Source organism: Falco peregrinus, chromosome 2, assembly GCF_023634155.1.
Source record: "Falco peregrinus isolate bFalPer1 chromosome 2, bFalPer1.pri, whole genome shotgun sequence".
Lineage (NCBI taxonomy): Eukaryota > Metazoa > Chordata > Aves > Falconiformes > Falconidae > Falco > Falco peregrinus.
Genome location: NC_073722.1, coordinates 24119378 through 24144192, shown reverse-complemented (window position 1 = coordinate 24144192; position 24815 = coordinate 24119378). Strand labels below are relative to the sequence as shown.

Here is a 24815-nt window from a genome sequence, read left to right as displayed (position 1 = left end):
AGAAAAGTTTCAGGTGCAGCAATTAGAAACTGTAAGAACCATGAAAGCATGAAACATTTGTGATTGCTTTCACTGCAATCAGTATGATCACTGAAATTTACTGTTTTAAAGTATGATTATCATTCACAGTGGGATCACATAAAATTTATGACTTCTGGTTAGATTTGCTCTCTGATATGTGTATCACATAAAATTACATAAACTGAAACATCGATGCATTTATTCCTGATAATAACTCATTCATTCTCAAGCAAGTTTTAAGAAAGCTAAACCTGCTTTCAAACCTACTCCAACTATTCTATGAGCAGAACAGAGAAGCATTTTGCTATCAGCTATTCAGTCTCAACTATGTAAGTCATACATTAATGCATACCGATATTTAATCTCATCTTAAGTTTGTAACACTGCATGGCATGTCCTCATTTTTTTAACTGACACACTCAACACTGATTTCTGACTCATCAAGTGGTCGGTGAGAATTAAGTGTCCTTTAATTCTCACTCTATTGTTAACGAAGTCAACGATACCAACACAGCTATTTATCCAAAATGAGTATTACCCCTTCTTTAAAATTACTATTCATTACTATTTGTACATATACGCAAACAACGTAAATGTTTAGCCATTCTTGTGATTCAACTGATAATGCAACTGGAAATTAATTTTGTATCTGAATCTACAAAACATTTAGAAAGAAAGAAGAAAAAATGCAGTCACCTAAAACTGCACTCAGCCACAGCTCTTCTATTACATACTCTTTCATCCCTTAATGCAAGCCATGTACTCTGCAAAAACTGTTCACAACCCAGACAGCAGAGATTCATCATTCCAAAAACTGGTGGCAAGAACAGAGCTGTCAGCTCAAGCCAGTTTGAACTTCCACTGACTTTGCTGGCCTTACTCTCCTGAACCACAGCAGTCTGAGAAGAGAACCAGCCCTAGTCTCCCAATTCTCAGTCTGCTTAATGCATGGCTATTTTGCCTCCCCTCTATACAGCATGGTTTAATATTTTTTTCCCCCTTTTTGTCTTCATTCCGTAACTTAGGCGAAGAGTGCTTAACTCTTTAAATAAAGGCAATACAAAACAAAAGCACAGGGCAGAGAGTAGAATATACTAGCAGCATGAGGCTTCTCCCAAATTAAGGTCAGTCTTAACATTTTCTATACTATAACCAAAAAACATACTATCTCCATCTGGCTTTGGATACTATCTGCATAGCTGCGTACACCGTGTGCTTTATCGGTTAGTGCTGCCACCTCCTGTTCACACTCACTTATAAACTGCTTGATCCCATCTCATAAAGAACACAGTGGTTATAATTTTAATCTTGGCAAAAAGTAACTTCACCACTGAGAAGGTAATGGGATTTTTCAGTAGTCAGAAATATAATATTTTTTATGTTCTATTGTGAATGAAATACCATGTTTTGAATTACCAACCTTTTTGAACAGCTTACTGTATAATTCAGGTGGATAGCTGGGGAAATCAGGACTTCTTGAACAAGGAAGGACAACGCTCTTGGTGGAATTAGGAAGAAAAAGCTGATGTAACTGCTCTAGTGGTTACTTTCAATCTTTTTCCTTTAACGGTGGAACTAGGCTGCCAACAAATTCTACATGTCAACCTAAGTGACCAGTGACACTTACAAAAGTGAGGTGTACAGATTCTTCCAAAATAGTATTTTTTGAGGCAGTACGTAAAAGAAGAAATTGTCAGCACAAGATCAAATAAACATCTGGAATGGGAGAAAATTTATTAGGTCCTCAAAAACATTGCTTGCTGCCCCTCAGCCACTCCCCATCGCACCTTCATCAGAAAAGAATTATTTGTGGAACATGCGAAAACACATCTATTTATGTTTTATGAATAAATAAATGAAGAACAGGTACCTATTTTGATGTTGCTGAAGCAAAAGTTGTTTTTGGGTCTGTGAATCTTTTTTCAATGACTCAAGTTCTTCTTCCACCTATTGTAAACAGATGACAATGCTAAATCCTAAAGAAAAGATGGTCTAAACAGTAGTTTTCAAAGCGTAATTTCCTTCCTTTTCGTTCCACATTGAACTGTGAAAACGTGTACAATACAGGTTAAATTCCAGCGATAAACCTGATCTCAAGTTGGGGACTGCGCAGAAGACTGGCATACCAGCACCTGCCACCTTAACTGTGAAGTAGCATTTGTACCCCTTTATGCCATAACCATTTCCTCAGGCCTGTTTAGATGGCAGCTCACGCAGTTTTCAAAAACATTTTCTAAAAAACAGAACACACGAGTGTTGGAAGGAAAAGCAGCACTTTCTTCACATACCAGGACAACCTTTTCTTTGAGATAGGACACCTCTGAGTCTAAATCTCGCAGGATGTCAGCAAATGCTGTGCTCAGGTTGTGGATGTGTAGGCTGGTAACGTTCTCATGCTCATAATGTTTCATGCCTGTGCTGCCTTCGTAGTCTGTTAGGTTGTCACGTAGTTCCAAAAGTACTTCCTCATGGCTGTGGACCATCTTTTTCAGATGCTCAGTTTGGCTGTCAGCCTCCCTCAGCATCTCCTCCTGCAGCTGGTTGGCAGCTTCCAGCTCTTCAATAGTACTTTTTAACTCTATTTTTACATTCTCTTGGCTCTGGGATTCCTTTTGTCTGAATTGGGAAACCAAATAAATAGTTTAGAAAATAGGATTCCCAACATGGATTTTTATCCTGAGTAACAGGTATAACACTTATGTAGATTAACTGCTGCTTTTACAACTACATAATAAGCTGTCTTCTAAACCAAGATGCCATAGTCTCATTGCCTTCCTTCCTGAGGGCAAGTTTCTCACTTAGGAAATCTGGTGTGCCTCTTGAAGCCCATATATACATTCTCCATAACACATCTCTCTTGGCCTTCATACCTAGCATCCTGAAGCGCATCTCTTTCCAGCTGCACTTCCATCAGTTTGGTCTGCAAATCAGCAATTATCAGTCTTAAACTGATTTTCTGTTGCTCATGAAGCTCAGTGGCCTAAAGGAGAAAAAAAAAACAAACCACCAAGCTAAACCAACCCAAACACTGAACACACAACCTAAAAATATGAGGTTGAGAGGAAGCAGCGTGGGTATGGGAATTATTAAGAGGTTGGTTTTGTTTTTTTAAAAAATATTTCTTAATTAACCAGCTAGTCACAAGTGTGCTGTGGTGGACTGATGGTGCACAGAACGTGATTACAAGGATCGTGCCCACATTACTGCCCGTTCTCTATTTCTGCCTGTCAAATGGCATGTGGGAATCACGATGGCCAAGTACAATTTACAGCAACCAAGGGGCTGCTCAAAATAGCACTGGCAACACCACCACCACCACCAACTCATCTATACTTAAGAAGCTGCCCCAGATTTGCAACTCACTTCATTCAGCCTCTTCGGCACATCTCTACCTTTCTGTGAGTATTCTTCCAGAACGTTTTCCATCTTGGTTTTTTTCTCAGAATCAGTATGCATTTCATATTTGGAACAGAAGACACTACTGGGTGAACTGCTACCAATACTAGAAGAGGCTGAGTTTTCCATCACTGTGCTAAGAATGCAAGAAGCTAAAACATTCTGGTTTCCGAGAAATGAGCTAGCAGCACCTGAAAGGCAGATTAAGTGTTGAAACAAAACAGTTGTTAGATAAGAATAAACCGTCAACTGTACAAACTGGGCATTAGTGCCTCTCAGTGCCTATCTATTGACAGTCAAACCTAAGAACTGCCTTTTCTAAGGACAACAAACCCAGGCAATTCTAGGGTTGCACATGGGGTGGGGAATGCCACAGTGTTCAGAGGACATTTTAAAACTGCTCTGCCTTTAACTTTGGCTTGTGTCAACAAGAGCTTTACAAGATGCGAGGCCTAAAGAGGATTCAACTTGAAATATGAAACAGGAACTTATGAGCACTCTTCTAAATCACATAACAAGTCTGCAAATAGTGATTTACTCCCAAATCTTGTTCTGGAATCCATTTAATACTTGCCCACATTAGGCACATTGCCACTCGGTAAAGATTCCTCACAACTTAAAGAAGGTATCACTGATTCCACTGGGAATTTGGCGATTTCTTCATGGAGTTTCAGAGCCTCTTTTGTTTGTCTTTCCAGTGCCTCCCTGCAGAACAGCACATAAAACGTTTGCTGAAAAGGCAAGATGGAATACAGAAAAGTATCCAACAGCACTGTGTCACAAATGCAACCTGAAACGAGTAACAGAAAAGAGAAGTGAAACCAAAGAATTTGTTTGGTAATGCTGTTGAATTTTCCTGGTTTGCACTTACATTTGGCAACACAGTGCCAAATCTTCAACTGCTGTAGCTCCACTGTAGTCCAGTACACTACCGTGTTTTGCCACTAGCAGGCATAATGTATAAAAGTCCAAGCAAGTAAAATAACACTTCATCAAACAAACAGAACAAAACTGGCTTATGAGAAGGGATCTCCTTTTCTTACCACGTTTTTCACCCTTGCTGGCTAGTAAAATGTTACCTTACTGACACAAAACTGTAACTTTATGGTCAAACCCACACAAATCTGTCAAATACTTCATTTGCAGGCATAACAAGAAACATCTCAGAAAACCTGTAGAATCAGAGAAGCATTTGGTTATATATAACCTTGAGCACAGAAGGAAGGACACCTGTGCCAATTCACACCATCTTATTTTATTGAAATTGATCAGGCAACAGGTCATTCACTACATTCCTGGGGTGGGGGGGAATGTGTGTGTGTGCAAAGAAAGTAGAAAGATAAGGGTGTGGGGGTGGGGGGAAGACAAAACAAATTGTTCTGTCCAAAAGAGAAAGAAATCCAATCTAAGTAAGAATAATGGGCAAGTTTTGGCAACTCATCTATAAGCTGTAAACAGAAAAAAACTAGGAAGAAAAATGAAGAAAAAATAGCTGAGGGACAAAAAGGAATCTGAAATAATGGGAAAATATTTTAAGTGACAATTCTATAGGTGAGGGAGGAATATGAGATCAGCAGTGAGATCAGCTCCTTGTCATTTAGCATCAGTACTGTTGTGTGTACATTGCAGGACTGTGACATTGGCAAATGACCCAATTACAACACGCACAGTTGATTTCTGTCCATGCAGCACTTTTTTTCACAACGCAACAAGTCCCTGTGTCTGCGCACTGCACTTGTTATGCCGCCTCTCTGCATTTGTATTAACACATCCCGATAAACCTGGATTTTCATTCTACAACATCACTGATAAAAAAGATTAGAGGATACAAATGCAAGGAGACTGCAGAGCATGGGGAAAAGCATCCTGAAGAGTCTGTTACCCTTGAAGTAGGAAGAAGGGGCATCAGCTACAGGCAAGGGTGGCAGTTCTACCAACAGTGCCCTGTTATCGCAGAGTATAACCTAAATGCATAAACAGGTTAAAAGAATGACTAGACAAATCCCCAGGACTAATAAATGTCACAGTTGGGATAGACATTCAGATTCACTAAGTCTTTACATTCTAATTCCATGGACACTGGGATACTGAGGCAGACTAAGCAAAAATACCACTTTTTCCTGACCATTTTTCTATGCGTCTGCCACTACACACTGTTGCAATAAGCATGATGGTGAGATGACACTTCATTTTGATCCATCAAAGTCTGAGTGAATCAATAAATCAAAGCTTTAGAATGAAAAATACCATCCCCATTCTTCTCAGTTGGCCACTAATTTTCATACTCAGTAATGATCCTTCTTTGGGAGAAACTTTCAAATATTTGATACACAATTGGATATAAAAATCACTAAATTCAAGCATCACCTTCTGGGCAGGGAAAAAAAGTATCACCCAAAACTGTAAAATCACTGAATTTCACAAGTGTTACTTTTCCAATGCTGAATGATTCTGAATCTAATAGTAGGCAGAATCCTGGAGCCATGCAAACTCATTATCAAAGCGCAGTACTATATCCTGCTGTTTGTGCAGAAATCCCATTGCCAGCAGGAAGAATGCATTCCACTGTGGACAGAAAGTAAGCTATTATCCTGGCACACAAATTACAATGATCAGTGTAATTCATCTTTCACCGCAGAGTGCCTTGGACACCCATACCCTTAAATTTTGTGTTCTTATCTTTCCTGTCACATTAGTGCAACAAACTACACCTTAGGAATCTGCTGGCTTTCATTTTCAGTGAGTGTACTCTTTACTGTAATGACAGATAGCAGGCACAGGAATTTCTCTGATAACAAACAAAACCCACGTACTACCTTAATTCCTGGATATTCTCATTCATTGTAACAGCGCCTGTGAAGAAAAAGATGTGCCTTTATTTCCCAATATATCAAAAATCAACTTTATGTAATAAGAAATTAATATTGCCCACCTAATTTTAATACTGTAGGAGGAATTAAAGGATACTGAGTGACACAGTTCCTCTCCGTTTTAAAGCCTTATGCTTTGTTTTGGCAGGGTAACACAGATGCAGGCTTCTGTAAGTACTTGTTAGCATCACCTGTTAAGTTTTGCAACAATTAAGTGGCAAATCCTATAAACTACCAGCCTTCTATGATGTTTCCAGACACAGAATTTCTCTACAAAACCCCCCAGAGATGAGATTTCTATAAATGTCTGCCATGACCTCATCTACAATTGTTGCCTATCTCAATCTGCTTGATTAAAGCCAAATGACCTTTTTCCTCACAAAAACACTTTTGGAGGTGCCCAAAAGAAAAGAAAAACTGAAGTCTGGGGCAAGCCCAAGTCGGCAAGTCTAGACTTGTATGCCTTGAGTTTTGGGAGTGTGATTGCTATTAACAGCACTTTGGGGACAAGTCTGTGAACCTTTTTCTCAGGCAATTAAACCCCAAAAAAAGGAAACAACGAAAAAAAATTTATTACCCAGGGCTAGCTTTGATCTGGATGGTATCTGATGGGATTTTATTTACACTATTTGGATTTTCCCAAGTGACTGGTCCTCTGGAAGACACAGGACTAAACTGGAAGTCAAGAGGTAGCTGCAACAGCAGTTTCTGTACTGTGGATAATTTGACACCTTCAATATACCCTTTTGGTTGAAGAAGGGCACCATGGGTGCTTCCTAAGGTCACATAATGAAGAGAAGCTGAGCCCTTTATCCCACCCCCAAGCACCAGAAATGCTTCCTTAAAATCAAAACATTGCCTCCAAGCCTCACATAGTTCAACTGCCCCACAAGGCCAGGACCATGCCGGGCTGGTGCCTGCGGGGCTCCCCAGCGGTGACACATGCAGGCCTGGCCTGTCACCCAAATGCGGAGTAAGAAAACTCCTTAACACCAAAGTAGCATTAAGAAGCAAACATTCTTTATTGCAGCACTGGATGCATCGGGGATTCTTCCACCTAATATGCGTGCCCTGTGTTACATTCAGGCAAGATTATATAGATCGTTCATATGTTTATGCATTACGTTTCTCAGAAAAATCATACATAGTCATTCAGCAAGCAGTATTCTGTTAATTAAGCATCACAAATGCTCCCTGCAGTATTTTAAAGAGTCTTATCAGGGTTTCAAACAGTCGACCCTGTAGTAATCGGCTCACAGAGAACAACTGAACCTCCATTTGCTTTCCCTACATGAACTTGTCTTGACCACAGTTCAACTTCTTTTAGTCCATCTGGTTTCAACTCTGGCTTCGCCAGAAGATCTTTTGTCTTAGTTCCTTCTTGGACTGATTAACCTTCCCTTAACAGTATGAAGTTGCACAACAAACGTTTGATGGTAATCATCCATAGTAATTACACTGAAACAAACAATACAGGGTAACAGACCAAAGGTCCACAGCATGCAGGCACCCTGCCTTTCCCAGGTCCCTCCAGCCTCTATAAAACACCTCAGCTCTGAGGGGCTTTACCTCACCGGGCCGTGTGCCCGCTGCTGCCTCCCCAGAAAGGCCGCTCCCTCATGGGGAGGGGAACCATCTTGCCCCATCTCCGGCCTCCTCACGAGGAAAGGGCCGTCCCACGGCTGCGACCCGATCCTCTGGGATCTCAGCGGGGCCTCGGGGAAGCCGTGGGGGAGAGCGCAGCCCAGGCACCAGCCCCCCGCCACAAAATGGCGGCTCACGCGTGCCCCCCTCAGGCTGCGTACGCTGGAGTTAAGCCGCCCTGAGGGGCGCTGGCGTGTTACGGCAGGTGAGATGGCGTTGCTTAAAGCTAGCGATAAAAATCCTCTCATAGGGGTGCTGGGGAGGGTCTGGGTTATCTTTCTCATGGTGTTTGGGGGAAGTGTGTGTGACTGAGCAGACTGAAGGCAGAAGTTGGGGTGGGGAGGCTTCCTCCTGCCAGAGAGGCCTTTTCTTCCCCACAATACAGTTCAGAAAGAAAAATTAAGACCTTGTAATTTTTACACCAGTCTCTTCAGAGGTGAAATGTTTTTTGAATTCCCAAAGATGACTGCCTCACTGGTATTTTCAATTTTCAGTGAGAGAATGCGTGCAGAGACAAGAGACAGTCTCTTTACTTCAGCAAAGAAAACGATATGGCTGACTGTCGCATTTTGCATCTTTATTTAAGGAGTGAACACGCAAGTGTCAACATGCTGTCCCTATTTTCAAGTTATTCAGAAAAACAGCTAACAGCTTATACCAGGCTCACCATGTTACAAGTTTCCAGGGACAGGTGTATGAATCAGGCCCAAAACAAAATCATCAGAGAGCTGGAGGTCTGAACAAACCAAACCGAGATCCTGAGCAAATTCAGGAAACAAGACATATCTATTTAAATACCTGACTAAGAAGAAAACCACATAACTATTCCTCAATGGAGAGCACACCATTTTAATTTAGAAAAGATGCAAAACCATTCATCTAGTTCTTAAAGACAAAGGATGGAAAGTGAATTTTATGTGCACTGCTTCAGACTAAGGGAAGAAAAGGAAGAATTAACCAGTTGAAAAAAGACCTCTCCTAACTGCTCCATGCTGCAGAGTTGTCAGTGCATCGACAGCAAAAAAACACACACAGAGCATGAAAAACAGCTTGAGGAAAGAAGGACTTTATATTGCACTACCCAGAAAAAGAGGCAGCACCGAAAAGCAGTATTTTTCTTCTGTCCGCAGAGAAAAGAGGCAAAGGACTTTACAGGTAAATATGCTATACAATATCTTAAAGCCAGGTTTCAATGCTCAGTCTCAGGTGTTAAGGAAGCATGAAAACTCCCGTGGGAGGCAGCCCACGCCTACCTGTGACAGACAGCGGTGAGGTTTGTCTCCCCTGGGTTTTGGACGGCGCGCTGAGGTTTTGCTCCTTGCTGCAGGGCTGGCAGTGGAGGGGAGCACTGATCATCTCGTATTCCTTCCTGGGTCCACCGAGCTGCGGGCTGCACATTCAGCTCCCGAACCTGCCCCCCGAGCGGTGGGGAGCCACCAGCCCCTGACCCCTAGCCCCTTTACCCGACTCGGTAGCCTTGGGAACAAACTCCTCCCTGTGGAGCTGATCATGTGCATGAGGTGGGAGCCAATAAATGCTGCATCCAGCGTTTGATTTCTCCGCAAATTGTCATTCAAAGTCGGCTACAGGGGGGGAAACTTGATAGCTTTTCCCCATCAGGGCCCGGGCGCGTCGTCGCTTTGTGCGGAGCATTACCTCTCTTGGAAAAAGGTGCCCGTTTTGTCTAGTGTTTTTTGGGAGTTTAGGTCCTGAGCACCCCAGCCTCTTTGTTGCTTCGACCTGCTAATCCTGAAGCGGCAGTTACAACCTGGGGACAGAATAACTCTTGTGGGATGTAATTCCTGAATAACTTTTCTTCTATTTGGGGAGTATCTTTGAGAAGAAAAACCTAAGAATCACTACAGGTTTGCCAGAAAGAGGCAAATATAAAGTTCTTAAGTTTAAAATGATCCATTACTCCCACAGAGAGGACTATGCGCGGTGCAAGGGTAATACAGCTTTTGAGGAAGGTAATGGAGTAATTTGTGCCAGCAGAGGCGCTGCTTCTAAAATACCAGGGCCATATCCACCAGCCATTTCAGATTTGGTTAAAGGAATTAATAGTGGCTTTAACTGTTAAATATTCAATTATTTTTGGGGACACCCCACCCCTCCAGAAACTAATCTGTGTGAACCTCCCATGTTTCTGCATATGCCACATATCAAAAATAAAGGTCTACAGAATTTGACCTGCTCTTTACAAGATGAGCTCAGACACGGGGCTGTGTCATCACAGCTTGCTGTGGTCTCCAGCCTTACAGTAACAGCATCTGGCCATGGTGTCTCAGGTGACTTCAGCTGTAATGCATCTTGCACAAAACAATTACAAGAAATAACTAGTCACAGAAGCCTCTGATCTCAGCAGATGGGAATATCTAAAAGCTGTCTAGTCATCTACACAGCCTGCTAAGACAGAGGTAAATACTACAATTCATTTAAATGAGGTGATGGCTGCCCTAAGCATTTTGTGCTTCTTCTTTTTCTAAAGTATATAACTGAGCCTAAACAAGGAAAACCCTTTTAGCATAATAATACTGGATAACTCCATGGAATCGTGGAATCTTTTATCTTTGATGCCCCTGCTTTTGTGCATCTTGTTAAGTTAGTCCATTCAGAGTGCAAAATGGCCTGTTTCTCTGGAAGGTCTTATGGTAATATATAGAAGACCAGGGATTGTTACAGCTCAAGTGGCCTCGGTATTATTACAGTTATAATGCTTGTATAACAACAACAACGTAGCTGATGTAAGTTTTTGGTGTTGTCCTGTCACAGCTCTTTTTTGATTGCTGGTTCCTGATTCAAACTCATTTCAGCAGGGTGATTCTCTTTGCATTATGTCAGATAGGTGGAAATTCAGATGAAGAGAGAAAATCTGCAATTCTGAATTCAGATACCCTGAATTCACCGCCTTCAGCTGTAACAGCACTTGTGCACTCCTTAGAGGGGTGGATCTCTCACCTTTGCTTGTTGCTTTTCCATTTGCTTTGAGTGACTGAGGGACCCACAGCTAGTTTGTGCCAGAGGTAATATTAAATGGAGAGACTTTATCTTCACCAAAGAAAATTCTTTCTTTTCAGACTTCAAAGACAAGTGCCATTTCCAATGCAAAAAGGATGCAGATTCATGAATTTTGCAGCTTGCTTCTGTTTCTCAGCTTTGTTCTTTCCTTTCACTCTCAGACCTCTGTCTTTCCCTTTCTCTGATTTTTTCATATTTCACCTCAGGCCTGTCCAGAAAAGCAGGCTTATACTGTGTCCTGGAAGGATGATGAACTCAAATCCAACCTGGAATCTGAGCAGAGCTTCCTTGTGTATCCCTAGGAATGTCTCTTTAGAAGCAGATTTTGAACATTGGTAGTTGATTGCAATCTCTTTGAGGCCATACAGAATCTTAACATGTGTTCCTTCCTGTAATTTCTTCTTTCAGACGCAAGACTGACATTTTACAGAGTTGAGTGGATGGATATGTTATAGTCAGCTCAAGCTGATTGGAGGTAAATATAGAAAAGACGTATTTTCTATTTACTTGTTTCTAATTCTTCATATAATAAACCTTCAGGGAATTGTCACCCCAACAAGCAATGATTCACTTCTTAAGGGATCCTGGGCTGATTGAGGCGAGTTGTGTCGTTTGATACTTGTGTTTTGTTCAGTCCTACTGCATGTGTAGGTGAATGGCTTCAGGCCTTGGGGAGGGGGGTGGGGGGTGGCTGGGGGTGGAAATGAAGAAGCTGGGGCCACTGGGGCTTGAAGGCTGTCCATTATTATTTAACATTCCTGAAGCTCTTCAGCTTATACAGAGCCCTGTCTGGGGGCGGGGGAGGGGGAGGGGGGGGGAAGTTGTTCTTGATGAAACCAGTAAGCTAGGACAGCAAAGCACTACTTTCATTTTTCAGCCTTTTCATGCTTTATATATGACCATGAGCAAGTCACCCATTCCCTCTGTTTCTATCTGTGAAAGGTACGAAGACTCACATTTCTACCCCCTTTTGTCCACCTTGCCAATTTAAAATATAAATTCTTTCAAACAGGGCTGTTGCGAGCCTTTTCCTCACTCAGAAGCAGTTTGTGTGCAACTAGAAATACAAAAGACTGCAAAAGGAGGAGCGGCTGCAAGTTGATCACATCCGCTTCCTCATCCTGAGCTTTTTGTCAACCTGCTTGTAAGAACAAATTTCTGCCAAACTGGATGTATTGGGTAATCAGTTAACTTCTGCTCCTCTGATATCCAACTCTGAGCCATTTTGGCATGCTACTCCTCCTTAGAAGTCTTTTCTGTACAGGTGAGGGCTGCTTTATTTTGTAGTTTTCTCTTTAGAGATAAATTGTGAATTTGCTTCCTCTGAACTTACAGGATATAACTGAACAGCAGGTAGATTTCAACTAAGCATAATGTTTAATTCCCCAGCCAAAAAAGCAGTAACAGATGTGTACAACATTTAGGAGATCAATTTTCTTTCTTTGATATCTAGGTTTACCTTTAATATGACCTGATGATTTACCAGTTCACAGACCCAGGTAAGATCAATAACACCACTGAGAATACTAAGTAAAGATTCTGCTTCCTTTCTGAAAAGGAAACATATAGCAAATGCCTATGAACTAAATTGTGCAATGTTTGCATTTAGATCTATCTTAAACAGTGACGACTGATGCTGACAGCAGATGGGGGCAGTGTTGCCCTGATGAACTTCATTTGCAAAAGAAACTTGGGATATTTGAAGTAATTTAGGAAAAGTCAGAGCAGCTGCTGGCAAGGAGGCAGTGCCTTAATGATAAATGTAGGGTTTGATTGTGATCTCTGAAAAGTGAAATCAATGGTTATTTCTCTGGCTTTAGCAGTATAGTACTTGATAACTGAGGGTGAGGGTTCTGATATTACTCTATTCCCAATTTATTTTTTCTTACACTGAAACTGCAAAATTTTAATTCAAATATATTATTCTGTGTGACCAGAAATTTTCTGAACCCAGGTTTCTTCTATTATACCCCAGCATAGTGTGTTTAAGCTCTGTCCTGAGAGGAATTCCTCACAGAAGAATTCCTTTCTTATAGCAAGTAGTGCTAAAATACTTGTGCTATTTGTGGGTCTTGCCAGAGACAAGATGAGAAAAAAAGATTTGTATTTAATACTTTGAAATGTTTATATGTAGGTGAATGGTGACTGTTGCTTTAATTGTATTCAGCACTGAAATTATTTCTCGGAAGAGTTAGTTTTCAGCTAAAGCACAGCAATGCTACTCTCCATGTTGTTAATCCCCCCTTCTTCATCAATGGTTGCTGTATGTTATTAAGTTATCTTGCACTGGTTTTGTTTGCATTGTGTCTGGCAGGAAGTTAAATCCCATGTGTGCAGGCTGGAGTTGCTGCTATCTCTAGTGTTCAAAAAATGCTTTGGCTTATTTGGGTATTACCAAGAAGTTAGTATTGTGAGGGTGGCCCAGACAGTTTTCTTGGATGAGAAATGTACAAGTAACACAGATGGGAATGGGGTTCTGTGAGCACCTGACAGATTTTTAATTACTGTGTAGAATAAGAGCCTGCTGAGAAAGCAGCACAGTATCTGGCATCCTGCTTTGGGTGACTGATCAAACCTTTTTCCTTATCTCATCATGGGTCTCTGATATAGGCAAGCACTTGTATGTAGCCTTCTTAGAGCTGGATTGATAGTATGAAGGATGAGCAAATCTGGATGTAGTTAAGGGGAAAAAATTATGTGCTTGCAAAGGTGAAAAATTTAATGGCATTATTGGCAAAAATGATGTTGTATTCACTGAAACAAATTGCAGTACTGAAGAAAAACTGTACCTTGGAAATTGTGTTGGTAACTGTTAATCATCAGCCACTGTAGGCACCATGAGAAATACAGCTCTTATTGAAATTCTGGTGTCTGCAGACAAGGTGTAGTAACCAACATTTTGTATTGAAAATTGACATAATCTGAAGTATCTTAGCTTGTTAACAGGCTGGCACATTCTTACACAGTCTTAAATAGTCCTGATGGCTATGGACAGGAGGATGTATGGCCCCAAGAGACAGCTCCCGGAGCCTTGGTCTGTCTTTAGAAGGCCTGTGGAGGGACAGAAATGAATTGCTCTTTGTGGTACTTGGAATGAGGGTTTTTACAGTGAAACACTAGGAGTGTAAAACTACAGAAATCTGATTTGAGTCAGACTGAAGGGTGAGTTCTGGATAAAAGCAATCTGTGAGCCTGACAAGGATGTGAAGCTAATGAAAACTCAGCCCCTGCGAGGGAAGAAGAGGGGACAAAGCTCAATATAAGCAAGGATTGAGGATCATCTACCATGAAAAATAAAGGGAGGAGCCTCTTTTCTGCATTCCTCTTCCTGGCTATTGGGAGAGCATTTTTTGCACATGGAGCAAAAAGAAGGCTCTAGGGAAACTGTAACATCTTAAAGGGGATGGGAATAGAGCAGCCTGAGGGGCATGAACAAATGCAAAGATTTCTCGTTTTAGTCGCAGCTTCAAAGTTTTTCCCTCACAGTTCACTATGGGTTTGTTAACACAAGATATTCACAGCTTTCAAAGCCCATAGGAGAAATAATGCATGTCCCAGGCACTATAAGATCAAAAGCGTGAGCGCCTTAGAGGCATAGGCACTGCTATTTGTTTACTCAGCTGTTCCAGCAGTCAAGGTAGTGGTCTGCGGGCTACCCTCTCTATCATCCAGTTCAAGGGCCAATAAAAGAAAATTTTTTTGAACATCTTCAGTATATATACTGTCAACACCCATTTAAGTGATGAGTCAAATGCCTAAGCCTACATGCATATATGCCAGAACAGATGCACCCGCATCAGTAAGTTCTCCAGTAGTCATTGGTGATTGCCTGCATTAATAAAAGTATCCTAAGTTTGTAGTGTTATTTCTTGTTCCATATACTGGGAAAGCATTGGCCTTTTATGGCAATGTAAATGAGGGAAAGAAATATGCCCAGGGAAGTTGGTAGGCTGCATGTGGAGGAAAAGCACTTTATGAGAGCAAAATTATTAGCAGTGCTTTGCTGTGTTCATTTGGAACAGGTCCATTGTATTTTCAGCAGCTGGCAGTTTGGATTGTTACAATTCCTTGGCAAGTACAATAGAAAGATGGTGGTTTCCGGGGGCATAATAAAAGGGTGAGCCCCAGCTTTTGCACACTGCATTTTATAATTGCGTGCTTGATGTGCACAATTGGGCAGCACAGCCTTACTTGCCTTAATCCATCTCTCTCCCTTTCTCTCTCACTTCCTCACCCTCCCTCATAGCAGCGGTAGCTGCTGCAGCTTTGGCAGATCATCGGGGAGAGCACAGAAAATGAAAAGAGCTCAGCTATCAACTTAACATTTTTCCCAAAGGATTAATTTCACCTGCTTCTTCAGTTTTTGTGATAGACTTTTTTGCATTTTGTAATGCAATAAGTATGGAGTTATTTAACATTTTAAACCTCTCTAAATAGTTTTAGGAATGGACTGTGTCTCTTCTCCTCCCCCAGCCTTTTTTTTTTTTTTTGACAAGTCAGAAAATTGTGAAGTAAGCGGACAGAGTAACTGAGAGCGTGAGAGGGAGAAGACGCTTCCATTCTTTTAGTGCAGTGGGCTGAGGCAAAAAGGCCATTGTAATGGTAAATCACATGCAGAAAGGAAGAAAAGACTGATAATCAATCACAAATGAAGCATTCGTTTGGATTTTGGCAATTTGCTGGCCAGGGGCTTTTAAATCTATAAACTTTTTTTTTCCATTTTTTTGCCCACATCTTTAAAAGCACAAGTTTGATATACTGAAGACAGGAAGAGAAGTCTTTACAAAGCTAGCATGGCCAGAATACCTGAGAATGGGGAAAGCACAGTGCTGAAACACTAGTAAAACGTTGCAGTTCTGAAGGAGAAACAGCATGCTGAAATGTTGATGGGAAACATTTTTAACCCATCACCTTGGACTTTAGTTCCGAAGAAATTTCCATCTCAGACTCTTCTTGTTTGATGTATTCAGGGATGACTTGTGGTGGGCTTCTGGGGAGTTTAATTTCCAATTTGGTTGCTCTGTGATTGCCTGAGTGGGTTTTGTATTTGACTGAGTATGTGATAGGACAGATGAAGATGTTAGACAATATTAACACCAGCATATCATCTTCAGAGTCCAGCATCGCCCATAAAGGAAGATACATCTACCTGGAGGCACTGCTTCAAGGAGGCGCTCCATGGGGATTCACACTGAAAGGTGGACTGGAGCATGGGGAGCCATTAATCATCTCAAAGGTATTTTTCTTATTTTAAATGAAATGCAGACAAATTAGGAGTGGTGCCCAATTTAAAGGGAAAGAGTTGTAAAGTAACACTGAAATGTTATATTTGATGATGTGTTTGGCTTGGTCTTGAAAACTCTTGAGCATCTCTTCAAGTTGGTAGGTTTGCTCAGGAGCTACGTATTTGAGAAACACATGAGAGCTCTTGGCATTGTTTAGCTACGAAAGTGCAGGTTTTGTCCCCCAGGAAGTATCTTGGCTTGTAGAAATTTGCTCTATTTCACTGCTATGAACGGGACTGAGTGGGGGACTCTCATGAGGTGATCTTGTGTTGTGAAGTCATAGCATATCTGAGCATATTCAGTAATCCATTGCAACCTCTTCTGAAGAGGAAAGTAAGTGCTTTAAGTCACAGTATGTGGTGTTGGCTAATTAGAAGTGTGTGTGTGTGTGGAAACAGTAATAAATACTTGCAGCTAGTTGGTATGTGTATATATTATGGTATTTAATGGTTTTCTCACCCTATGTACTCTCTACTTACAAAATACCTATTAGATATGGTACGCCTTCAAGATTTTTATTACTTTAATTATTCACAATTGAGTATCGTCAACAGGCAACTAGTAGCGTAGCTCATAAGGATATTCTGAGGGGAAAAAAATGAGTGGAGAAGTTCCTCGTTCTCATCAGAACTGGGCTATTAGAAGTACACAGGTACCTCAAGGTGCAGATACTGAAGCCAACAGATTTTCAAAAGCAGCAAATTGAATCTATTAGTATCTTAGATATGTTTGACCTATGGCCCCAAAACTGATCCTGAAATTAATTAATTCCCCTAAAAATTCTGAAATTTTATCTGTAGTGGCTCCTAACCATAGTTCTCTTCTGTGGGTGCATTCTGCTTGTTTATAGTATGCATTTATATAGCAAGCTGCTAGGTGCGTGTATGTAATTATGTCTAATCTTAGTCCCTCCTGTAAACTGGGACATATGTGGGGAATTCAAAGGATCAGAACTGTTGTCGGCCAAAAGAAAATGCTGATACTCAGAATCAATGTTATTCAAATCCTGCATCTCACTGTGCAAATGCATTCACATGAAGACTGTCAGTTACTGGAATAGTTCACCTGAAATAAATTATTTGTAATTAGTGCATCTACATGTTGAAAGTAAAAAAAGGGACTTCCATAGAAGTTCTTTTATCATAAAGGAATTTGAGAAATTTCACATAATCATCTTTCTTGCAGGACCTTCTTGGAGATAGTTTGGCATAGCCACATAAAGCAAAACTAGCCTCACTGAAATGGTGCTATATTTTTTAATTTTAAAAACACGAGGTACTAACACTTCATTCAGATTGCTAACTTTCATTGGTAGTGTTCTGCATTTAGGAGGAAAAAGTTTCTTTTTGCTTTGACATTCTTCTGTGATGTAAAAAGCACCACCCCCCTCCTTTTTTTTTTTTTTTTTTTTTTTTTAATTGGGGGCAGGGAGGCAGAGAGGAAGAGAGATGGCTCTGGCTGCTGAACATTAATTAATCTATGGGATTTGGTTTCCACAACAACCAAGCGCCTTAATGTCAGACATGCCTGGAGTGTGCATAGTGCCACTGGGAGCTGTATGACTTGTGCCTGCCTTCTGTGAAACAACACTACAAAAATGTGGTGGGTTTTTTTGGTTGGGGGTTTGTTGGTTTTTTTTTTAAACTTGTAGCTAATGCTTGGTTTGTGCTGTCAGCGTTAGCATTTCGTTGTTTTGCTTGTGCATCGGTGATGCAGAGCTAGAGAATGGCTTATATGTGAAAGCTGTGCTTTCTGGAATTCATGCAGCACCTATAGCTGTTTCCTGGTTTCCAGTTGCAGCTGAGAAATTCCTCATGTTTGAATTCACTATGTGCTCATCAGAATTAATTGAATATTAGTCATTTAGCTAATGCAGTATTCTTCTTCTGATTGTCCTGTGAAGTAATGAGGAACTGTGGAGAAATAATACATTGAATCATGTTACAGGTTGAATTCTGTACTCGTACAAGAGTACTTACAAAATCATAGAATAGTTTGGGTTGGAAGGGGCCATTAAAGATTGCACTATTCATGCAAGTACACACTAGGAATGATCCAATAACAGTTCTAAATAATATTGCCTATAAGTGCCAGAAAATGTGGATGTCAGTTCTTCATTTCTGATTATTCATAATTAAGATAGGTGTTTTATTTCTGCGCTGGCTCCCTATTTTGTTTTGGCAAATACATTATATTTATGTCCATTTAATTGTCTGTTTGCGTTGACAGAGTGGTGTTAAATGGCCTTAGTGTAAATAATGTAGATTTCAGCAAATGTTTAACCTGGTACCCATGAAAGCTTGGAACATGACTTAAAACAGTCAAAGTAACATTGATGTATTGTTATAGAATACTAGTCATATAGCACATCTCTTTAAATGCAGTATTCTTCTCTAGCCACCAGGAACTGATGCTTATTTGGGCCCTACAAGTCTTGGCCTGTCTCAGCTTCAGATGAAAGGCTGTGATAGAAGTTAAAAACCAAGAGGAGTGAACTTGCAAAAGGCCCAGATGCAGGAAAATTGGTTCTCGCAGCCCTGTGCAGTTCTTTGGAAAGACAGATTTTTCCATCAATAATATGCCAAAAAATTACCACAAAGCAACAGGAGCGATAATTGGGAGTGTAATTTGCAAAAAACAGGCCTGTATTCTCAGCTGGTAGAAGGTGCTGTTTTAGAGATCTGATGGCCATAGTTTTTGTATTGCTTTCAAAACAACGAGTTATCTACCACCTTTAAGTAAAAGTCCCTTTGCTGTATAGATGTGTTGCTGTGCTTCTGTGTAACAAGACAGGCTGAGTTCTCAGTGTGTGTGGGTGAGCGTGCAGATAGGCAAACTTACAGTTGAACACACTAGGAAATGCTTTGCTGAATCAGCCATGATGTTCAGCACATCATGCAACCAAGTCTAAATCAACTTGTCAGAAATGTTGGTTGTGCAGTTGACATGAATTCAGGTAGTTAAAACAGATGACCTTTTAATGCTAATGCTGTTCTTTTTTTCCCTGTGGAAAGACAAACCTATACTGAAGCAGTTTCATGACAGCTAATTCAAAGTCCTCAACACAGGTCTCTTTGTGATGTATATTGCTGGAGGCAAGGGCAGACCATAAACAATTTTTTTACATCCGACCCACATTTTCCTCTCTCCATAGGAAGTTGCTTTGACATTCTCTCTAGTCAACTTTTTTCTGTCTTGTTTCTGGACTGACTATATACAACTCATCACATGAAGGCTGTCATAATATGTTATGATTGGGGCTGTATAGGACATTTAAAAGAACATACTGATTTTCAATGAAAAGACATTTGGAAATGCTAACAGTGCATCAGCAAAATGGAAATTCAGGGTGTTGAGTGTCCTAGAGCAGCACTTGGCTGTCTTGGGAAGGTAAGGAAGTTCCCCTTGTCTTCTGGAGCTGACTGTTAGGCCCCAGCACATTAGGACTGTGTGTGGTATTCCTGGTCTGACACTAAGCACAAGTTTTTGAGGGAGCCTCAGAAATAAATTTTGCAGAATCTTCCCAACATTAGTTTTTGTTGTACCAGAAAGGAAGGAATGGATGAACAGGCAAAAGGTAGTCAGTTGCATGTTCCTTTTCTGCTGTGCCTCAAGGGAACATTCAAAAATCAATACCTAAATTAACACCGGAATATCCCTGGTTATCAATGGGACAGTGTCCAGAAGGATGAATCATAGGCTGCAAATTAACAAAATGTATCTTCCCTTTTGTATTGGTTCTGTGTCAATGAAGAGTGTAGGTGAATGTGAAAGGGAGCTATAGTTTTAACAGTCCTCCTGGGGAAGAATTTCTCATTTAGATGAGCATTATATGAACTTGGAGAATAGCTGTCAATCAGATTCTTTGCTTGGAACTGTTCACAGTTTCTCCCTCTCTTTCCAAATAAATAAATGTCTTGCGGAGGTGAAGAGGAACAAGAGATTGGTGGCAGTACTAAAGTGCCTTTCTAGAATGAGCAGGTTATGCTGATTTTTTCCCAGCTGAGGGAACTTTGCAAGTTTTTTAATTGCTTTCCTTTTCTCAAGCATTGCTGTTTTCATCTTCTGCCCATTAGTGTTTAAAAGGTAACCGGGTATCGTAAATGTGTCACTAATACTTCAATCCCCTGTAGTGACCTCTGCTCCTCTGTTTTCAGATCTTGGTTCATGTAGTCCAACTTCTGGGGTTTTATTATACCTGTTTAGTAATTTAAGAACCATGTAATTTTGGCCCAGATTTGGGAAGATTTGCTCACAGTGGAAATCGTATTAAGCAAGTGGTTTCTTCAGCTGGAACTAGAAATTTCATGAGAAATGCAAAAGTGAGTGCAGGTGATACTGAATGTTTCATTGGAATCTGATTTCCTTTGTTCTCAGAACTATGATAATACCCAGAAGCAAACCCAGATTTCCATTTCCATATTACTTTTTTTGGCTCATCCTGAGCTGTAAGGTCAATATTGCAAAATGAAAGTAATGTTCTAAGCAGTAAAGGCAAACCAGTAACAGAAGTGTTCATTCCCTCTCAATTTCCTGCAAGAATTTTAATTTAAGGTAATTGACATTAATCAGTCTCAACTATTCTGGAGCCAGACAATCTACTTCTGCATTCTGTTTCTCATTGCTACCCATAAACCTTTGGAATAGTTTTAGCTGTTGTAGGCCTCTGAAATGCCCTTTTATTTCGAGCTCTACGTTGATGATGTTAACAAAAGAGTTGTTTCTCTTGCCTAGGAATTAAAGCATCGAAAGCGTTCTTTCTCAGATAGTGGCTATATGGGAACACTTTTCACATGCTGTGCTGTAGTTCATCGGTTCCCTTAATTCAAAAGGGTAGGTCATTTACAGGGACCTCGTGCCAGAAGCATGACACAAACTCTGAGGTTTACCTCTCAGCAGGGATGTAGGAAGCAATAAAAGTTTAATAATAATAGAAATAGCTTGGGACAGAGCCTGTGAAATAATCCTGAATTCTTGTAAGGTGTTTAAACCTCGTTAGGAGCCTGATCCAACTTCTGATGAAATGAATAGCCCTCTAGCAATTGGTCCTTACAGGAGCTGGATCAGACTGTCTTCCAGGAGGCTCCCATGCCTGTGCTGCCTCCGTAATACTTTTGGCTATGATGCCTTGTTCATCTTACTTGAGTGAGCTCATAAAGCAGTTAGTGACATGTAATGAGAGTCATTCCACCATTCTTGACAAAACAAAACCCAAAAGGCCATTCTGGTTCCAGCTGGTACACAGACACTTATCCCTGTCTCTGCCTTTGATCAAAACACTCAAAGTCAGTGTTCTACTGTTAGATCAGTACCAGGAGCACATTGCTTTTCCCCATTCGAATGCCCGCAGTCCCCATAAACAAAATTGAATTATCTTATGCACTGACAGGCAAAGTTTCTTCGCATCCATTTCCCACATCCCTGTCTGTGACAAATGGCAATTCAGAAACTGTTAACCTTTTTGTAGGGCTACAAGCACAAAAAAAGACAGCCAACGCTCGCATTAGGCTTGTCTGAAGTTGGCAGTCACAATAGACTTATTGGCCCAGGCATGAGGACCTGAAAGTGAGCCAGAGGCATGGTGACTTGTTCTGTGATTATCATTTTTTAAAATTATTTTTCCTTTGAAAATTTCTACATTTGTTCTTGTCTGGTTTGATAGGAACTTTTATTTTTCTCCTCACTGCTGAAGAATAGCTTGAGGCCTCTGTGTTCTTAATGTTTAAAAAAACTACACCTTTTCACTACCTTCTCATATACTGCAAGCGGGCTGATGAAGGTTTCCATTTCAAAGCCATTGTTATGCTCATGACTTCTTGCAGAGCATTTTCTGCACTGGGCCATAGATATGGATGTTGTGTATAATGTGGCAAGTTCTTAGAAATGTGTTTTTTCTTGTGTAAAACCAGTAAGAATGGTGTATTAGAATTGCCTGAGTGCTGATCTCTTACTGTTTTAACTACATCAGTTTACAGGGCTTGGAGGATTGGAATATTGGTTATTCCTTCACTATGTGTATTCACGGGGGAAAGCAGTAAATGGACAGTGAGTGGGAAATAATTCATTTAGGACTAAACCATAATGTAATTGCTTGTGCTTTGTCTTAGTCCAAAGGCAGGTGAAAAGGTGCTTCTGTGAGCAAAAAGAAGTACAGACGTGCAGTGTCTGGCATCCTGTCTGGGTTGTAGTAAAAAGATCAAGTGCTAAACCAGCCTGGTCAACAGAAATTATTACTTCCTGATTCCCCTTTCCCTGCCCCCCCGGACTTCTTTAAGGTTTGGCAATGGAGAAAGTTGTGCTCTGTCTGCTGATGAGCTAAGGGGTTCATTGTGCAAAATACCTGCCTGCACATCTGACTCTTGTTGCTAGACTGTGGCAATACACAAGGCAAATGCCTAATCGCAGACAACAAGGAAATCTGGATGATGCAGACCTTTGCTTTCAGAGAAGCAGAAGGGAACTGATGCTGTAATTGTTTCGGAAAGCAGAGGGGCAGTTCCTCACCACTCTTCCTTGTTTCTCAGGGCTCAGATTAGGGCCTCACGAAAGACTGCTGATGCCAGCACAAGGGACAGGATCGTCTACCTTTTCTTAAAGCTGGGGAGTTGCTTGATGAACAGGCTTCTATTGTCAGCCCCTTCTATTAGGCTGCTGATCATTCTGTAGCACAAAAAGACTTCTGTTCACTTCCACAGCACTGAATTAGCAATTGCAGACAAACTGACTGACTGACGTGAGCAGTGGCTTGCTGGGCATTGCTGCTGCACCAGCAAAGTCAGTAGGAGCTTTTCAGACTGTCTGAAGGGGTAGTGCCAGTTGGCCTGAGGTGCGTCATGATGAACCCATCTATCGGGAACACCTTGCTTGTCCTTATTAACAGAGATCAGCACAGATCAATTCCGAGGTGCACAGACAACTCAGTGACATGACTTCTATGGATGTGCATGTGGAAGGAAATTACCCTTAAAAGAAGTCATACCTCTGTGCTGACAAGGGGTGGGGAGGACAACGGACTGGTGTCTGTCTCCATTTGACCAGCCATGCTTTCCAGTTACCACCTTAGTAGAAATCAACCCAAGCTGCAAAGTTTTGGTCCAAATCCACAGGGATGGGTGATCTGAAATATCAGGTCTCCACCACTGCATTGCAATCACATGAGTTACAGAGGATGATATGCAGCTTAATGTCCTTCAAAGACAAAAAAAGGTGTAATAAAAGAAATATTTTCTTCTCAGGTTCTTGAACAGAGATGAATCCTGTGTGATCAAACACAGTATGTAATCCTTAGTCATTAAATGGAGTCTTCATATATCCTGCCCTTCTTTAGCTTACATGGCAGAGGTTAGACAGAAAAATGCCATGTTCACTTGGCTCTAGCAGGTATAATCAGAGTTAAGATTTACCCTGATCCTAGAATGGAAACCAGAGAATGCACTCTTGAAATCAGTGTTTGTGCAGAATAGGTGATTGCTTGTGAAAGGCTCTACTACATTCAACCTTTCCCACACCTCTTGGGAGCCCAAGGCATAAGAAGGAAAACCATCATCGGTAATAGAGCTGGAGCTGAGCTAATCTTATCTCAAATTTCATCGGTGTTTGCCTTCAGGATCTTTTGATGAAGCTCAAGGCTGTGGAGCATGAATCCAGCATGGATCTATTGTGCGTGAACTACTCAGACTTTGGGAGGAATCTTTGAAAGTGAAAATGAGATGAACTGTAATTTTCTTGCCAAGAAACATCAGTAGTCAAAGAAAAAAATGTCCAGAGGCCTTGGAAAATTGTCTGCTAAACCACAAAACCTTTGTCATTCGTGCATTTCCAAAGCCCTGAGTGGATCACCTGGTGGCAGCAGAGAGCATCCAAGACCAGTGTCAGAAACCACTGAAACGGGTTGGTATCCATCAGCCCGGAGGCAAATCTCTCCCCGACTTGAGAGTTGAGACAGTAGATACTGCCTTTGAGCATGAAGAGCAGATACTGACGGGCATTCTGCCATCATTCTGGAGTCTTCACGCTGCATTTCTGATCCTGCCTAGGAGGGGCTTTCCTTTCCTGTCTGACACAAACCTGCCTTTGTGCTTGGAACAGGGAATATCCAGTTAATAGAAAAATACAATTCATCATCAGGACTAGCTTGTCTGCTGGAAGATTTGGCATCCTCTAGCTGCCTAGCATGCAGCCACATCAACCTCATGCTTTTGGATTTCTTCCTGTGAAGTCAACAGTGTGGTCTGCATTATGAATGCCTGCCAAGGTGGGTGCTGAAAAGGACCAAGCCTGCTTAGTATATATGAGATGTGGAAGTCAGACCCTTGGGTAGTGCTGATTATCACACAGAAGTAATGGAGCAAGGGTTGCTAGATATTTGGAAGCTGAAAACTTGTCATGGCTGGAGCAGGATAATGGTCATTGCTGTGTGTGAGATGAATATAATTCAGCAAGTGTAGATTTTTAAGTGCATTAAATATGGCTTCCCCTTTTCCTTGTAAACTCATGTCACATAGGCTGCCGTATCTCACCCAAAGGGTTCCTGCCTTCTTTGTAGGTCCACTTAAAACTCTCAGCTTTGGATCACTTGCTA

At 41.1% G+C, this 24815-nt stretch overlaps 1 protein-coding gene across 9 annotated transcripts in view; it reads right to left on the bottom strand.

Annotated features, from left to right (window-relative positions):
- The window catches only part of CCDC158 (coiled-coil domain containing 158), a 60144-nt gene extending 50751 nt beyond the window's left edge, over positions 1-9393 (bottom strand). For all 9 annotated transcript variants that reach the window (XR_003556934.2, XR_003556936.2, XR_003556933.2 and 6 more), the window contains exons 1-7: positions 9185-9393; positions 6234-6270; positions 3992-4122; positions 3385-3608; positions 2892-3001; positions 2310-2637; positions 1892-1968 (exon numbers count right to left, since the gene is read on the bottom strand). Coding sequence is in view for 5 of the 9 variants with exons in the window: in XM_027794831.2 (XP_027650632.2) it covers positions 1892-1968; positions 2310-2637; positions 2892-3001; positions 3385-3608; positions 3992-4122; positions 6234-6270; positions 9185-9329 (1052 nt within the window). In the remaining 4 variants the exon portion in view is untranslated. The remainder of the gene's footprint in view (positions 1-1891; positions 1969-2309; positions 2638-2891; positions 3002-3384; positions 3609-3991; positions 4123-6233; positions 6271-9184) is intronic.
- Between the last annotated feature and the right edge of the window lie 15422 nt (positions 9394-24815).